This window comes from Cantharellus anzutake (genome assembly GCF_015039405.1).
Source record: "Cantharellus anzutake strain C23 chromosome Unknown EI90scaffold_19, whole genome shotgun sequence".
NCBI lineage: Eukaryota > Fungi > Basidiomycota > Agaricomycetes > Cantharellales > Hydnaceae > Cantharellus > Cantharellus anzutake.
The window spans coordinates 190,700-207,844 of record NW_024066969.1 but is presented as its reverse complement, the minus strand read 5'-3'; the positions used below and the strand labels follow the sequence as shown (position 1 = coordinate 207,844).

The 17,145-nt window shown below is 49.2% G+C and overlaps 7 protein-coding genes across 7 annotated transcripts; 5 read left to right on the top strand and 2 right to left on the bottom strand.

The window, feature by feature from the left end:
• Nucleotides 1-94: 94 nt before the first annotated feature.
• EI90DRAFT_3122378 (uncharacterized protein) lies at nt 95-1,556 on the top strand (the record flags this gene model as incomplete). The annotated part of the gene is made up of 3 exons (XM_039063500.1): nt 95-938; nt 997-1,197; nt 1,255-1,556. The coding sequence occupies 3 exons, from the start codon at nt 95-97 to the stop codon at nt 1,554-1,556; spliced, it is 1,347 nt and encodes a 448-aa protein (XP_038916926.1).
• Nucleotides 1,557-3,169: 1,613 nt separating this feature from the next.
• EI90DRAFT_3122377 (ribosomal RNA processing protein) lies at nt 3,170-4,469 on the bottom strand (the record flags this gene model as incomplete). Its single annotated transcript, XM_039063499.1, has 6 exons — nt 3,170-3,643; nt 3,706-3,799; nt 3,860-3,991; nt 4,048-4,204; nt 4,261-4,374; nt 4,427-4,469. 6 exons carry the CDS (start codon nt 4,467-4,469, stop codon nt 3,170-3,172), a joined length of 1,014 nt encoding a protein of 337 aa, XP_038916925.1.
• Nucleotides 4,470-4,610: 141 nt separating this feature from the next.
• On the top strand, nt 4,611-6,343 carry EI90DRAFT_2971397 (uncharacterized protein; the record flags this gene model as incomplete). The annotated part of the gene is made up of 4 exons (XM_039055721.1): nt 4,611-4,805; nt 4,846-5,827; nt 5,878-5,976; nt 6,030-6,343. 4 exons carry the CDS (start codon nt 4,611-4,613, stop codon nt 6,341-6,343), a joined length of 1,590 nt encoding a protein of 529 aa, XP_038916924.1.
• Nucleotides 6,344-6,520: 177 nt separating this feature from the next.
• EI90DRAFT_3122375 (SOH1-domain-containing protein) lies at nt 6,521-7,316 on the top strand (the record flags this gene model as incomplete). Its single annotated transcript, XM_039063498.1, has 3 exons — nt 6,521-6,732; nt 6,803-6,922; nt 7,007-7,316. 3 exons carry the CDS (start codon nt 6,521-6,523, stop codon nt 7,314-7,316), a joined length of 642 nt encoding a protein of 213 aa, XP_038916923.1.
• A 1,739-nt stretch (nt 7,317-9,055) lies between these two features.
• Nucleotides 9,056-11,290, top strand: EI90DRAFT_2994878 (phosphatase 2C-domain-containing protein). The gene is made up of 5 exons (XM_039056178.1): nt 9,056-9,321; nt 9,381-9,579; nt 9,697-10,618; nt 10,676-10,800; nt 10,863-11,290. The coding sequence occupies exons 2-5, from the start codon at nt 9,448-9,450 to the stop codon at nt 11,055-11,057; spliced, it is 1,374 nt and encodes a 457-aa protein (XP_038916922.1). The 5' UTR covers nt 9,056-9,321; nt 9,381-9,447; the 3' UTR covers nt 11,058-11,290.
• Nucleotides 11,291-12,220: 930 nt separating this feature from the next.
• On the top strand, nt 12,221-15,225 carry EI90DRAFT_3053805 (uncharacterized protein). The gene is made up of 4 exons (XM_039060045.1): nt 12,221-12,984; nt 13,047-13,305; nt 13,362-14,482; nt 14,544-15,225. The coding sequence occupies exons 1-4, from the start codon at nt 12,385-12,387 to the stop codon at nt 14,850-14,852; spliced, it is 2,289 nt and encodes a 762-aa protein (XP_038916921.1). The 5' UTR covers nt 12,221-12,384; the 3' UTR covers nt 14,853-15,225.
• A 318-nt stretch (nt 15,226-15,543) lies between these two features.
• Nucleotides 15,544-16,578, bottom strand: EI90DRAFT_3122372 (ClpP/crotonase; the record flags this gene model as incomplete). The annotated part of the gene is made up of 5 exons (XM_039063497.1): nt 15,544-15,891; nt 15,955-16,067; nt 16,126-16,167; nt 16,223-16,267; nt 16,323-16,578. 5 exons carry the CDS (start codon nt 16,576-16,578, stop codon nt 15,544-15,546), a joined length of 804 nt encoding a protein of 267 aa, XP_038916920.1.
• Between the last annotated feature and the right edge of the window lie 567 nt (nt 16,579-17,145).

Below are 17,145 nucleotides of genomic sequence, written 5' to 3'. Positions count from 1 at the left end.
GGCACACCCAAGGCAACGGCCGAACGAGAGACGCGTCCGACCAATCATCGCAGATCCAAGGGAGTTTTGGCTGATTGCATATCATCCCTGAGCCATGCTACACGCGTCCCTTGATGCATCTCCGCTTTACTATGACCCTATTTCTGGAAAATTCACTCCATCCAAGCCGTCAGGGAGAGCGGATTCCGAACGCAACAAAAGCCATGCAATACGTCCAACTCCCCAGCCACGCCGACCAAAACTCCGTGTTGATGAGAAGCCAACACAGCGAAAGCTCCGGAAAACCGAGAAGCGTCATGGAACCGCGTCGCGCCGTCACCGACGTTCAGGCGCTCGACGTCAAGCTCCAGATCCCTCGATTGAACAAATATCGGAGGGAAATTCTGGCCCCCTCCATAGTTCGAAGTTATCTCCTGACAGTCACACTCGTGAATACCAATCTGAGAGGTTGCAGTCCGTTTCTTCCCCGTTTGTCTGCACCGATAACTTGTCTTCCCCTCACCACATTGGAGAGGTATTGGAGAAAGACGACTCACCAATGGATTCTTCAGCATTACCGGCCAATGGTCTACCATCCTCCAGCTCAAGGTCTCGAACCAATACCCACACCAATGCTGCTGGTGCCTCGAATGAAGTTCCTGAGATAGCATATCTTTCTCCTTCACCGTCCTGCAGTGATTTTTCTCATCAACGAGACGCATCATCATCGACTTGTTTCCCTTGTATTCCAGCCATCCTGGATAACATATACCCTTTCGTTAATCTTGATCTGCCTTCGGAAGTTGACCTGAGGCAGTTGCCTGATGATCCAGTGTCTGTTGAACGTATCCTCGTGGAACGAAGGCGGGCAATAAATTGTTTTATCTCTGTTGCCGCAGAGTACAAACGGAAAGGGATGCCAGAGAATGCGGAGCGCGTAGCCGTGGTTGGGTTGAGGCGTAAGTCATCACTATTTCGGACTGTAACACATGGATCGAAGTTGAAACTTCATCTCAGTTTGGGCAAGTAGAGCAAAAGAACACTCATCCCTGGTCGTCCCCATACTGCTGTTTCTGGCTTCCTTGTGGGTTGATACCAGTCCATCTGAAGAGACAGAAAATGCCAAAGTGGCGTATCAAATGCGTGCCATGGCGTATCTAAGGCAATTTGAGGCGCTCGATGGTGATCGGTGGACAAAGTTTCGTGATATAACGATCGGTGAGCCTTGGATGCAGCTCGTGGAATAGAATCATCCTGCCTATCATCTTTGCGTAGCTGATAAAACGTCGAATCTTCATGACCTCGTTACCTCCCTTCCTATCTCCGTTGGCTGCAATAATCCAGAAAATGACATCACTGATGCTAGTCCGATAGGTTCCTCAGAATCACTGTCGGTGTTAACGGCGGAGCTACAGCAGGAACGGTCATCTAAGCGCACGGCAGAGGACCGCTACCACAAGGCTCTGCTATCTCAGAGGCAGCTCGAGGATGTCCTAATTAAGAAAGACAAATTGATAAGGTCATTGGAGGATGAAGTCAACAGGCTGCATGCCCAGTTTATCGAAGCCGGCACATAGGCTGCTTTCTTTCACAATCCTAGGTCCCACACCTTAGTAGCCGCGCATCAGCTTACGATGCCTTGTGATCCACCAATCTCGTTTACTCACTGTATTATTAATTTTCTTTGCAATCCACATTCGCGATTTGACACACTTTACTCGGCCCCCAGTCATCCATCCCTCGAGATAATGTTCATTGCCGCCGGTACGCAGTGTAATTATTACTAGTTAGTTGACTATGCAGTAGCTATTGTTAATGATCTGGCATGACCACCATCGATAATTTATATTTTTCTATTACTAGGGAATGATTAATTGGTCATCTAAAAATGTAAGGAAGGACATCAGAAACACAAGAGCCTCTAACAGGGGAAGCCACTCCACAACTGCTCCGCCGCCTGTGCCATTGTGGCACCCCTGTAGCATGCGGGAAAAATGTAAATAGACGTTGGCTGGAACGCCAAGAAAAAGTTGTATTTCTACTCAATCCACCCAATACCCCCTACCAAGGGATCGTCGATCAGGATGATGAGGTCAACCACTTCAACCTAACATCTAATATCCTTTCGATCTGTCACCGACATCGATCAATGTTTGTCTTCAACCATTTGGATAATGATTCGGAAGACCATGACACTGGTACTTGTGATGCGCTTTGGCCTCCAGCCCGAGGCCGCTTACACGAGCCATGGCCTATTTTATGAAGACCAAGTTCCAGCCATTAATTTACGTCATTTGCACTGGAATCGTACGAAGCGTATTTGTCCCAATCATTGATCGATCTCGAATCGCTATCGCTTACAGGAGTTTCTGAGAGCAAAAGCCGATCGAGTTGGAGGCATCCCTGATCACCGAGATTCTTCCGTGGAGGGAGAACTGATGGGAGGTGTAGATGCCTCGATGCCTCACCAACCCAGCGCCATTGAAACCATTTGTTGGCCACCTCACTTACATTTATGCCGCATCAATGCTGTCGGAGGATGCTACAACGAGGGACAGCATGCTAGCAGTATCTCGTGTTGGACGAAGGGTACCCTACACCAGTAAGAAGAAGCATATTCCTTTTCAAGATATGTCCCAAAGATCCAGGCTGATTGCATAGTATATGGGGGCAGCGGCTGTGCTTATTGGCTTTTGGAGATGAAGCGAGCTCAGAGCTTCCAACGCACAAAGCTAACAAAGATACCTAAGGGATCTTTCTTGCAAGAAAGCGGAACCCGCTGGGAAGTAGCTGAGACTGTACTCAACTGCCTGTATCATCCTCGTAGGTTTGCCTGGTTTGGTATTAGACAAGCAGGGGCTGTGGCAAAATGCGAGCGTACGTCCCATGGGCACAGGGTTTCCGAAACCGGGCAAGATACGCGGCGTATTTGTTCGGTGCAACGACGGATGGTAGCTCGGAGGCCAGAATGACGGCAGCCGTAGAATCGCATTTTGATTATTCAACGCGTTGTCACTGGAAGAACAACCCTCGTAATGAATGGCGCAGAGCATGATGGACAACGGATATCACCCAGTAGGTTCAGTCCAAGCACCGCAGCTTCGCCAGAAAAGGAGAACCGAACTAGCGAACAAATATAATAAAGTGGATTGCCAAATATAATAAGAATCAGGCGGTGCTCCCATTGCCGTTATACATCATCCTGATTCGCCTTCGCGGATTTCCACAAAGCATACAGACGTCGCCTACGAGAATCCTTGCTAGTATCTCTACTCGCAGCGTCAAAGATTGCTTTGAGGACCGACTCTAACAAATCTTTAGGCGGCAAAGCTTTCGAGGACTCATTTCCGTCGGAAAAAAATCCACGCGATTTCCTGACGACGAAGTATAGCGGGGCATCGGCGTCGGCTTCGGACTTGTCCTCAGCCTGGTCTTCATCATCTTCCGATCGGTGGGAGCCTTTCTCCATTCTGGGACGTTTGCGCGCTCGTCTGGGATCAGATGTTGAAGTTGTTGTATACGATGGAGAAGCCTTTCGCAATGCCGACAGTAAGGGCCTAAGAACCCCTTTGTTTATTCTTGCGAAAATAGCATCATTTGATGTTTCGCTAGCCAGTCGGAGGAATGGGTCAATTATCTTTGGCAATGATGGCGCGAGCTCTTCCTGACGTGTTTGAGACATGGATTATCCAAATGTGTGGTGCTTGGGGCTAGGATGTACCTTACCTCTTGTACTGTGAAAAGGACTTTGTTCAATTCTTCAAGATAAATGTCTGCGAGATGGTATGTTAGGCCCTTGGGTACGCCAACATCGTGTGGACTGCAACGAACGGAAATCCTTGGGTAAAGCCATAGCTGTGGTAATAGGGACCGAACTCACTACAATGGCCCTTTGGCCCGGGTTAGTATATCGTTGACTGAGCTACACGGCGATTCCGCCCACTGTTCTCGCATTAGGAGACGGAACGTTGCATTGACGTATCTTCTGATAAGCATATAGAACTTATCTAGCCTGAAATATCCCAATCGACAAGTCGATACAACAAACACAAAATAAACTCAGCTCACCTGTATCGGTCAAGACCATCCCATTCCCGAACCATTGCTTCCCAAAAGCCCCCCAAGAACGCGAAGGATGCATCCAAGGTAGGTATGGCAAGTATGATATTTGAGAGGTCCGTAGCTAGCGCTTGTTGCACTAGTGGCTTATCGGACATCCAGAAACCTAAATGAGTTTCGTCGAAACGATACGTTCGAATAAGAGTGTTGGGCAGAAATTACAATAGAATATGCCTTTCCACAATTTGGCCATGTCCTTATCAGATAGCCGAGCATTCGACTCATGGCAAAGGAAAGCAGTGAGCCCATTTACAGCCTTGTCCCGTGTGGATTTGTCTGAAGGCACTCCTCAGCTGGGTCAAGAATTTCGACGCACATTAGAACAAACCAGACGAAGCAAGATGTTTCCCGAGAGGTGGTGGAGCAGACATATTCGTGGGTTCAGACAGCCAAGCTAACTTGTATTTGCAGCTGTACAAATTTTTTCCTGGAACGTCTGACCTTCACGTGACTGCTCCGGGTGGCGACGTGAGTCGTCCACCGACTCGAAACGACGACCCAACATGAACACAATGGATATTTTCGACTACGAAATTACAAAGCCAAGGACACCCCAACCCCCAGAAGATGGGGGGTCCTCTGCTGCAGGTCTGACCACTATTGATGGAACAGGGGCCCAAACACCCACCCTCAATGAGGAGGTCAATCAAGCGCTGGGCCAACTCAGCCGATTTTGGGGAGGGTTCAGGAGGCAGGCATGTCTCCGAGTACTTGTTGCTAATTTGGCACTTACGCATGTTACATCAGAGTCAGAGCGCGTTCGAGGCTGCGCGCAAGGACTTTGGTACGGTCGTCAGCCAAGCCCGCACCGAGCTCGGCAAGATCGCGACAGAGGTTACCTCAACCTCGACATCTTCCACTATTAGTGCGAATGCAACAGCCAATAGCTCCTCACCAACCCGCGACGTGAAAGGGAAAGGAAAGGAGACAGAGACTATCGATGCGGTCGAGACAGAACCATTAGAGAAAGGGATTGAGCAATCCGAAGCAAGTGTGCCAACGTCCCCCACTTCTTCGAGCATTTTTTCTCGGCTGCAAGCTCAGCTGCCACCAAACCTTCAACCCAATGCAATATCGTCTGCTATCTCTGCTGCTCGCTCACACTCTACCCTTCCCAGCGTCGATTTCAATCAGCTTCGTTCATCCGTCACCGCTAATATCCAGCAAGCACAAACGAATCTAAACTTCAGTGAAGCTGAGAAGCTTGCTGAAAGCTACTTGTCGAAATTGAAGGCGGGTACTGAATCCTTTGCTAAGGATGCGGGAGATTTCTTTAAAGAAGCGGTGAAAGTCGTTCCGCCCGAAGAAGGTGTGAGCACGCATGAGATGCCCATCGTGTCTGGAACAGATGTATGGCTTTTCCCCTCGCCTATTGGCACCACCGGTTGGGGCGCTGGTACGATCCAGAAGTCTGAAGGGACTGGGACACCCCGCGCGTCGACGTCTATTTCCCCACCCGCTCGTTCTCTGGATGCGCGTGGAGGTGCAACACGATCTGAGGCTCTTCTTCGCCTCTTGAAATACGATCCTGATCTCATTAGGCTTGATCCTGCTCAAGATGAGGACATAAGTAGTGTTTTCGAGAAATTTGTGAAGGAGGATGTGGAGAAGAACGGAGGGATATCGGGAGAGACCTACATTGACAAGATCTCTACTGTACTTGCTCCAGGCCCCAATGGTTTATTGGATGCGGATGCGAAAGCTCTCATCGACACTCGGGACGTATTGGGTAGGGCAGACGCTCAATTAATCACACCCCTTACTAACGTGTTCCCGTAGTCCCCTCGGAAATGTCCAACGATGTGTTTTGGACCCGGTATTTCTTCCGGGTGCATCAAGTCACGAAGGAAGAGGAGAAGCGCAAGGCATTACTTGCAGGTGCGTGAATGCGTGCCTGGTTTCTTTGAAAGTGGATCATTAACTTGCTGTAGACGCGGTCCAAGGGGAAGAGTTGTTCAGCTGGGAAGACGACGAAGATGAGCACATTCCCTCTACTCCGCCAGCCTCAAAACCTCCCGCAGACCTTGTGGAGGAAACTGCCAACCCATTGTCTCAAGCTCCGTCTAACCCTGCCGTCAGCTCGTTGGGCACCAGTAGGCGCACCTCGGAAGATAGTTATGATGTGATCGACGGAGCGAGGCTCCAATCGCCTGCGCCGCAGCCCAGCAAGTTGAGTGAGGAACTGGCCTCCAAGACTCCTTCGGCAAGAGCGGGCAACGGCGACTCCGACAGCGATTGGGAATAAATGTTATGGAGTGGAGGCGCGGTTAACCAGTACCAGAGTAGTCTGTACATTAGTATTTAAGCTCTTATTGTAACCTTCAATAGGGAATAGCATTTGACGCCCAGCGCTAAGATTGAGAATTTGACTTTCACATGTGATTCTCCAAAAACTCCTGAGCTGTTACAACGATCTTAACTAATGGAAGCAGGCACATCGACAGCGCCCTCACCCGAAGCGCGTGCGGCTAACAAGCATCGCTTCGAATTTGAGCTGGAATTCGTCCAATCTTTGGCGAACCCTCATTATCTCCAAAGTCTCGCTCAGCAAAACGTTCTCGTTGACCCTTCCTTCGTGTTGTATCTGAAATATTTATTGTACTGGACCGATCCCGAATATGCTCGCTTTGTCGTGTGCGTAAGCGCGGAGGCTGGCATCACATTCGTAACTGAAGAGGACGAACTTCATTGCGCATGTTTTTAGATATCCGCATGCCCTGCATCATTTACAACTGCTTCAGAATGAAAAGTTCCGCGAGGCATTGAAGAATAGTGATACTGCTCAATGGCTGAGCGAGAAACAGTTCGACCATTGGAGAACATGGTACGTGGCTCATATGTTTTCCTTTTACCAATACGCAACTCACTCGCGGTTTCACTCATTGCTTTCCCCCTTCACGATGCGCAGGCGAGCAGGCCCTGTGCCGACGGTCCCACATACGAATTTCCTGCCAAAGTCGTTGACAAATCCCGAATCTGGGACTGCTGCCATCGATCAAAGTGGCACTGTTCAACCAAACGAATCACTTAGTACGAATGCTCAGGCTGGTCCAAGCCATAGTCAAAGTGCTTCTGCAAACCATAATCATACGGCGCTGACGCCTAGCCGGGGAACAACTGCTGGAACGCCACGAAATGCTACCGGTGTTAGAAATCCTACGTCGAATACACCATTGCCTGTAGCGGCGAGTCCTAGAGGTCTATCTGGTAGCCCTTGATAATATGGGAAGAAGGAATCGCATCGGGATGGAATCGAATCACGTCGTCCTTTTATCACGGAGCCAGCCCCTGAGTCTTTGTGCGCGACCCACGACTTGCTTCAGGCCAGAAAATTCATTTTGCTACTCAACAGTGTGGTCTCGTACCAGTTCATTATCACAAGCGAATACTTTGGCACCCGATCATTGGGGCACATTGCTTGATGCTCAGTAAACGCCACATCCTTCGTTCATGGATTCCAGCACCAATTGGGCATGTTCTACATGAGCGTACGCTGTTGACAGCACATCATCACCGCATTGCAAGCAAGGGTGGCTTCTTATTTAACCCCCCAAAGTGGATTTGAGGGTCTCCAATGTCTGCCTAACAGTTTCTGTGCAAAACGCGACGACCCCCCCATGTTTCTTTGATATAGGTATGGCAATCGACTGGGTAACGACCTTAGCTGTCATTACTTAAATACACTGCATCAATATCATGGCGGGTATCATGACGTTCGGATCATAATTTAAACCTTATCGAACAAGGTGGGCTCCAGATGATTCAAATAGGATTTGGGGTGGCTGAAGCCTGACGGTTGATACAGTAGTAGGGACGTGGATGGTGGAGTCTGGGATTTACCGCGCGCCATTCGCAACGAAGCGTTAAGGGAAGGACGGAAATCATTCAGGGAATCTGAGGTCGCCGTGAACACGGGGCATAAGGCCCGCTCTATCCTCTCATGACCGAAATTTTGCACCGAATCACGACTCGAAATGGTAAATCAGCTTCTTGAGCCGGGTAACGAACTCAGTGGTCGACCCAACGCAATGATGAGCCAGGCCTGGGCTTCGAATATCATCGCCTCTTCAGGGGACGCCAATCCCGGCGACGTAGTGGGTAACCAAATTAACGAAACAACATGAAGTCAGCGCAGCGGTAAGAGCGGACGGCTAGCTGTCTCAAGAAGGCGCGCAAATTGCCACAGCAAATATCTGAGCGCGCCAATTTGATATATATGATAGCGCAAGCCCAGACGAGCGTCTGTCGTTTATGTTCCGTCGATCGAGAGTGAAACTGACTCGCACCAAGGCCCGAAACGAAGTGGTGTTTCTGGGGTCATTCTTTTGTTGCCGCTCTGACTTAGGGATGAGGTGAATCGTCATCAATGCAAACATTTAAGTTAACCGCAAGGAGCCAATGCTGTGAAAAAGAAGGCATGAGATTAAATGTCAAATGCATGAGGCGCCGGCATAATGCAGACGATTCGGGATGCTATGCCAAAGGGCCATTACCCTAAACTGGGGCGTGCTGATTACTTGCTCGTCGTCCTTGCGATACGAATCATATTCATGTGCACATAGCTGACGGATCCGACAAAGGCAACAACAGCGGTCCGCGCCCCCCATGTACCACGACGCCACCGTGGCGATCATAGTAGCATCCACCGATGGAAGTAGAATGAAACAAGGGCTAAGGCTCATCCAGAAAGTTCATATGTGAACGCCTTAATGCAAAAACGTGTGAGTAGCAGTACTGTCGGTACTGTGAATGGCTCGTGTGAGGCCAGGGAGTTCCATAAGCTTCGATTCTGGCTCACACTCGGAGAGAGGATCGAAACGGGGGGCAAGTGGCTGAAACCATGGTTGTGGAACTCGTTGCCCCGCAACCTTACCCTAACTAAAACAACCCCGAGTGAATCCCCCTTCCCGTGCCACTAGCGCCTTCGTGGGACATATAAACAGCGACAGTGACTTACTCATCTAGACACATCACAGCAGCCCCTTGAGCGAAATACGCTAAAGAGGCGCGGGATGACTTCTTTTGTGTCTGCCAACCACACTCAACCCGGAAAAGGTTTGCAGACGATGTTTCGATTGACTTGGAGTCTGAAATATTTGTCACTGCCTCATTAATAAATGACGTTTTGCTTCCACCTTGCCACTGACACTGCAAACAACGACGCAACTTGCCACGAATAGCCGCTCACGCCTCTCGATCTCTTGTCCCTAAACGGCCACCACTGTGGGTAGATAAATACTACCAGGGCTGTCCTATGTCACTAACGTTCCACTCCCCTTCAGATCGTCTCGACTCAACCGCTTGAATCGTGCCGACGCTCCAAAACTATCCCGCGATCTCTTCAAAAATATGACGAATGACGCTCAAACCACCGAGCATAACCCCAATACTCCTCGACCGGGTGTCACTCCGCTCTTCACCGATTCGCCTCATGCTCGTTCCAAAACGATTACCACTGCGATAGGCCCTTACACTCACGGTGTACGTCTCACTTTTCCTTCCCTCCTGAAAATGCGAAACCTCGATCTCCCGATCCTTGTCATCTCACGATCATGCCTTCCATTCTGACAATTTTCTATCTATTTACACTTTCTTTAGATCTTAAATCAACACCCCTCTCACCCGGGGTCGTATTCGATCGGAGTTTCATGCGATACAGGTTCACGTCGGACAATGGAAGATGCACATTCTTTCGTTGCAGACTTTGCAGGCGTCCGAGGACAGGGTTATTGGGCTGTCTTCGACGGACATGCGGGGAAACACGCTGCAGAATGGTGTGGCGCTCATTTCCACGAGTACCTCCTCGATGCACTGGCAGAAATGGGGAACGATGCTGCTATTACTAGGGATCAACCGACTGGCGCACCGATTCCAGACGTGCTAAACAAGGCCTTTCATGCTGTTGACGCGGAGTTGAGTCGAATCGCAGAAGAGGGCCAGACACACAGCGGGTGTACAGCTGTTACGGCATTCCTGCGTCTTGAAGATCATAAAGGGTGGCAGCCACCCGAGTTTGTGCGCAAAGCACGGTCGTTGCAGCGAAGGCAAACTCCGGCGATGTCGGCATCAGTCGATTCGGTGACGAGTACAAGTGCTGTCTCGGAAGGTCGGAGCAACAACAGCGGTAGTAGAGTCCGAGATGCGATGAGGGATATTACGGGTAGGGCACCTACGACAGAACCGGCCTCTTCAAGTTCGCTATCAACTACATTAGATGGATCGCCAACCGAACCGACTTCACAACGACGACTCTCATCCATGTCAGTATCTTCATCTTGGTCACAAAAGCGATTGTCGAAATTGTCAATATCGGGGGAAACTGTTGGTGACGAACCTTTGCCTACTTTCGTCGAGGGAAAGAAGAGAGTATTGTATACAGCTAATGCAGGAGATGCGCGTGCGGTGCTCTCGCGGTCTGGAACCGCTGTTAGGCTGACGTACGACCATAAGGGTAGTGATGCGCAGGAGGCGAAGAGGATTAAGGAGGCTGGAGGGTTCGTCATGAACAATCGGGTCAACGGTGAGCAGACTATAATTTTTTTTTGGAGAGTGCCGGGACTAAAATGTGCTCGACTAGGCGTGCTTGCAGTGACGAGAAGTTTGGGAGATTCAGCTATGAAGGAGTTTATCGTTGGCTCGCCATACACAACCGAGACGACCTTGGGAGATGATGACGATCTCCTCATCATTGCTTGTGACGGTGTGCGTGCACTTCACTTCTGCCTGTTTTCGATAAACGAGTACTCATCCTACAGCTTTCATAGTTATGGGACGTCATAGAAGATCAAGCAGCAGTTGACCTCATTCGACCAATCCAGGACCCTCAACTCGCTTCCAAGAGACTTGTGGAATATGCATTATCACATTTCTCAAGTGATAATATCTCAGTGATCGTTGTGAGGTTCCATCCTAGTGCGGAAGAGGGTGTGAATGCCGCCTATACCGCCGTGGGATCGTGATGAAGTATTTCCATGCGTGCACGCGACATGGCATTGGTGGTTGTAAGCGACGACTGTCAGTGTCAGGGTTGGGATTGTGATTGGAAAGACGCTTGTCTGTTATCCTGTGTTTCGCCGCATCGAGGAGTGCGACACCTCGATTTTGTGCCTATCTTACCAACCTCTAGTACTTGAAAGAAACTTGTACAATAGTTTGATTCTCCTTAATACAATCTTACTCCCACTACATTCGGACAGTGATCATAGCATTTCTGCTTGATCCTTGCGTTAATTGACACCCAGAAGACCAAGAATCGATTCGCATCTCAAAAGCATATACCAGTGGATGTATGGCTTCTTTTGGGATTAACTGTAACCGCGATATACGGAGGCCAGGTACAACGTCCAACGTCTCCAAACTCAACAGATGCAAGTAAACAGCGAAAAACCACTCAAATAAGAACATTAATTACAGTGGAATTACAGTGGAACTACCAGGGAACTACTCCTTGCAGCACAGCAGATCCGCGAGCAGAATCTACATGTTCGGAAACACCCATTCGAGCCCAGCGAAAACACACGCCCCGAAGGACGCGACTTAATCTCGAAGAGCGTAAGGAGGGCTCGTTAGTTTCTTCTATGACCTGATTAGCACCTGCAATCGGTATGTTTGAAGTCCGGTGCAAGTGACTCTAAAGACAGGGCATTTGTAAACCAGATGTTATGAAAGTAGTTTTCATTCGGGGAGCGGGCTTATATATGTTTTGGATTTGCTTCCGGTTGGAATTTCATGAATTAGAGTCCTTCGGCGTGTAGCATACGGTAAGGGGAGGAGGGAAAGGTATTGGACTTGAAGATTATTTGAAAGTCGCCCTAGGCGATAAGCATCGAGGTCTGGCCACGAAAAGACTAGCATCAATCGGTGATGATGGGAACGTCCCACATTCTTATATGCGAACAGATATATGCACGGGATCGATGGTTTCTTGATGCCGTGCGAGCGTTCCAGAAGAATTCGTCGGGTAGGCATGGGGTTGTATAACACCACAGCTTCATGGATCAGAGTAGGCAGGTGACCAGCCTCTCTTTAGCGGGAGAAGAGGATCACAGACGACCAAGCCGTTCCGTTCCATCGAAGTTCTCGGAGCCGAGCGTGTGCCATTGTACACGTGATGTTGTGAATCGTCCAAATAATTATCAACAAAATAAGGTTTCTCATCCGGCTGGCGAGACCTTCGCACAAGAACACGACTCTCGTCGACGCGTTGGGGTTGGGCTAGTGGGCGGTCGCAAGGGAGATCTTGCTTTCTACCACTTCTCTCTTCTTTTCTTCTGTTATTTTCTCTAGATGTCTGCGCCAACCACACCACGACGACCAGGTGTCATTCATCGACACCTTGGTGTACAGTCTGCCTTACCTGGTATTGTTCCCCATCACGATAGGTCACCTTCGCTTCGCGATTCAATAATGATGGGTGGAGCGCTAGGTGGTTCTCGTCCTCTTGACTTGGCTGCTACTCGTCCGTCGTTGCTTTTCAAACAATCTCATGCACCGTTAAGAACGCCAGCGCACGGTCCCACCCTCAACATCGCGGATGTAACGGCCACTGCACCAGCGAGAGTTCCTGTACCTAAGCGGCCTCGTGAGGTTGATGATGAATACGATGCTCGTCCATTACCTCTTACACCTCGTGCCAATCGTCGGGCACCAGATTTAGTAGCGGAAAAGCCACAGGCTCCTTGTACGCCTATCCGTGGACAGCGCCAACAAACTTGTGATGGCTCGGCTCGAGCGTCGAAGAAGGCGAAGCTGGAAGATCGTATCAAGGCAGAAGAGAAATTTAGATACAAGTATACCAGGGCCTTTCCTACCTTCAAATTCTACTTTGATTCATTAGATCCTGCTGTCAAATCCTCTTTCTCACAGCGAATATCGGTGCTTGGTGCCGTGAGTGGTTTGTTAATTCTTTGTTCATGGTTTGTGCTGATTACAGGGCTGATCCCAACCAGCGTGTCGAAGATTTCTTCTCTAACTCCGTTACCCATTTCATCACAAACAAATTTGTCCCTTCACTTGATGAAATTGCCGTGCTGGAGAATAAAGAAAATGCTCCAGGATCCTCCCAATTATCACGGGTGGCGTCTCAATCGCGCAACCAAGCTGCCTTGCCATCCACATTACGAAGCCCTATAAAACTCAAATCTACAAAGTTTGATCCTCTTGTTTCGAAAGCTGTCCGTTTCCAGATGAAGATCTGGGATGAAAAGAGTGCGCGGAACACAATTGTTGTTCGGTTTCGCTGTCACTCACTGATGTTCCGACAGAATTTGACAACATACTCAATCGACTCCTCCCTGAAACCGATATTGTCCCTGTTCACCCGAAAAACCCCACTATTACCCACACAGTGTCCCAAACACAGCGAGCCGAGGCCTCGAGGCGACCAACTGCTACTGCCAACAATAATGCGAACACTCTCTCCACTCTTCTTGATGCTGAAAAAGCTTCGGGATTGACTCACGAGCGAGACCCTACCGCTTTACGTCGGGATTATCGTTACTTCGGTAAAGACTCACACTGGCTTCTTGTGGAAGATATGAGCGAGACGCACGCACCTATCATGGTCAAAGAGTATGGCCGATGGAAACCTCATTCGGTCTCTTCAAGACATGGCTTATCGTTTAAACGGGCAAGAGCGCTGTCGCTCGAAGATTTCTCGAAAGAGGCTGAGCCGCCTTGGCCTACTATTCGTGATAAGCCTGGGAAGGCAACGCCTTTGTGGCCCATTGGCCGCTTGGGAGAGTATGAGGAAGAGGTTGATGATAACCAGGATGGAGACGCAATGATGAATTCAGATGGGGAAAACGATGGGTTTATTCAGCTGCAGGTTGCAACCAGTGGGTTGGAAGAGGACGAAGATGAAGAAGAGGAGAATGCCCCTCTGGCTCTTTCACGCTCTGCTCCGGGTGTGCCACCACTCCGCCGAACCGCTTCCATGCATGATCTCGGCCGCTACATATCTCTGAACGATAAGAATCGAGATCCTGATAATGGGAATTTCAATGGAGAATACATTGCTGCGTCTGGGAACAGCGTCCTCATCACTTCCAATGTGAACAGCACCACATCGTTTGCTCAGAATCCCCTTTCCGGTGGGAGTAGTCTCAATGGGGGACAGTTTATTGGTGGCGGTGGGGGATCACGCCAGCTCCATAATAAACGTCTTCATCGACAAGTGTTGACTCATCGCACACTCGCTCAAGCTGTGAATGCTACCGGCTCTGGGGAGGATTCGACAGGGCATCGCATTATCCGGAAGAGCAAGAGCACAAATGCGATGCGGGCGTCGTCGTCGAAGCGAAAGGCTCATTTACCTGCTCGAGATGAGGTCAAGAAACCTGGGTACTGCGAGAATTGTCGTGTGAAGTTCGAGGATTTTAATCTTGTGCGTCTTTGGCTTTACGTTGTCGAATCTGTCGTTGACCCTCATCTTCTTTCTAATTTAGCACGTGGCTAGCAGACGACATCAGAAATTTGCTAACAATGAGGATAATTTCTGCGCTCTGGATGACATTCTCAGTCGAATCACTAGGAAGACCTTGGAAGATGAGGAAGAGGAGCGACGTCAATGGGAGGCTGCTTTGGCGCTTGAGCCACCGACACCAGAAGAGAGCAGGAACTCTGAGCGGCAGGATTTGGATGATGCGGAGGTCTTGATGGAATCGTCTGTTGCAAGGATGCTGGATGTGGCACCTGGGTGCGAGGAGCAGTGGCACGCCTTGTCTCCGAGTCATGGTCGACTAGTGATGGTGTAGGGTTTCATTTTCCCCGTTAAACTGGTTCCGCTAGGGCGCGTTTGTTTTGGTGCCGAGTCGCTGGTCAGCCGTTCAATTTGCCTAGAGATCATTGGGTCCCGCCCCTACTTTTATTCTTCCCAACTTTTGGTTCCTTCACGAACTCATGTACCCGTTTCCATCAACCCAAACTTTCATCATGCATTTTTTATTTTTACTTGCCCACTATGATTACGAACTCCTTGTTCATGCGAGCGCACTACACTAGTATTGCATAACCACCATCCATTTTTACTGTTTCTCATCACCCTATCGTCATTTTTTTCTTTATCATTTTCTATCTGCATTCTGCATACTACTTCGCAATACAATGGCAATAAAGGCATAACAATCCGCTATGTGCGCTTGATCTCGATATTGATCCTTGGCCGAGCTTATCGGGCATTTGGGCGCAACGACACCCAGAAGAAGCTATATTAAATACAGCTTACTTTGGTCCAACCTTCTGACAATTTCTCTGCAAAAGATTAAAAAAAGATTCGTGGCATCGGCAGCGAGAGGGTTCGGCCGTGGTCGTGTTGCAAGTGTCAATGTCAAAATCTATTCCAGCTTACAATCAATCAACGCAACTCGTTCTGCGTCTGAGGTGAAACAGGCGAGGGGACTATACAACCACTCCTAAAGATCAGGTGAAAGGTATAAAAAGGGACTTTCAAAGTTTGAATTTCGCCCTCGCCGCTTTTGCCTCCTCCACCGGCGTGATGCCTCTCTCATCTAGGGAAGCCGCGAGCAACACATCTCTCGCCAAGTCTCGTTTGATGAGGCCCCATACACCCGTCTTAGCTAGTGGTGCCCTTTGTTTGGCTAATGCGTGAGCCGCTTTGAGGACGCTCTGAGTGTTGGGCTCTTCCGAGAGCTGATCCACCATTCCGATTGCGAGTATCTCGGCGGGTGTCCATCTATGGGCTTCGAGACACGTCTTCCGGAGAGCTTCTGAAGTGGGGTGACGAAACTTTAGTATGGCAGCCATGGATGTCGGGAGCGGGGCACCGAATGTTAACTACGTATAGTGCATCATGGTGTAAGAGAAAAATGGTCAAGCATGGGATGTGAAAAGGCTTACTTCATTCATCGAGCACCATGCTTTTCCGCAGGTCATGACTCGATAGTCGGCGCATAAGGCAAGGAGAAAGCCAGCTGCGAATGCGTGGCCATTTATAGCGGCGACGACAGGCACTGGGTTATCAAGCAGCATTTAAGTAATGGTGCTAGCTCGAAAAGAAGGACAACTGACCAGGAAAAGTCAAAAGCCTCCTAAGGAGTGGGTTGAAGATGACTGATAACGATTAGACAAGGGTTGCTCCAAATATGATAATTCGAATAAAACGTACCAGGAAAGAAGCCCCTGTCCTTTGACGTATTCACAAAGTCAAGCCCTAACACCAATAGTTCAATTCAGGCCAGAAATTCTGGAGGCCGGGCCGTGCACACCATTTGAGAAGAACTTGTTCTGGGATTTCTTTCCAACGATTACCAGAGCACCCGGTGCACCATCCTCTGTAGTTCCAGATCTCCAATCTTTCTCGACAAGATCCAAGGCCTTCCCCAACACATCCACAAACTCCGGGGTAATGCGGTTGTCTTGGCCATGATGCAGTTCAAGCTCCCATATTTCACTATCGGGATGGGTAAGAGTAGCGAGCGGGTTTCCGGGGCTCGAGGGAAGGGTGATTGGGTAGGAAGCCATCTTGAGTGTGGGGGGAGTTGCAGAAGCCGGTAAAGAAATTAAAGCGTGAGAAGTAACAGTGTGCACGTGAGTTCCCGGTTATGACATGGCCGGAGTCCAGTACCGTGGAAACAAACTCCAAACGGACGGCAAAAATTGACGCAAGCTGGTCGCTGTCGCCGGACTTTTAGGATATTGATAGCAAGCACGTTCCCGCCCAGAGTCGACTTCATCGTGAACATTGACCAATAGAGGCTGGTAACCTGCTAATAATAGAGGTTGATGACCTGCCTAGTTACTTAGACGAAATTTTAAGGCGCTAAACTCAGACTCGTACAAGAGATCTAATGATTGTACTGTACCTATGGCGCGTTACTTACTTAAACTGCACCAATAAATATATTTAGAATGGTTCTCAAAACGATAAAGGAAAATTTGTTCAATTCTCACCTCAGACTCGTACAAGAGATCTGAGGGGGAGGGAGCAGAAAAAAAGGAAATTTTGCTCTCTTTATACGAATGCGCCAGCGGCGACTACGCCGCATAACAGAGAGAATGGGGATTTGAATTGTGACGATATTAGAAATA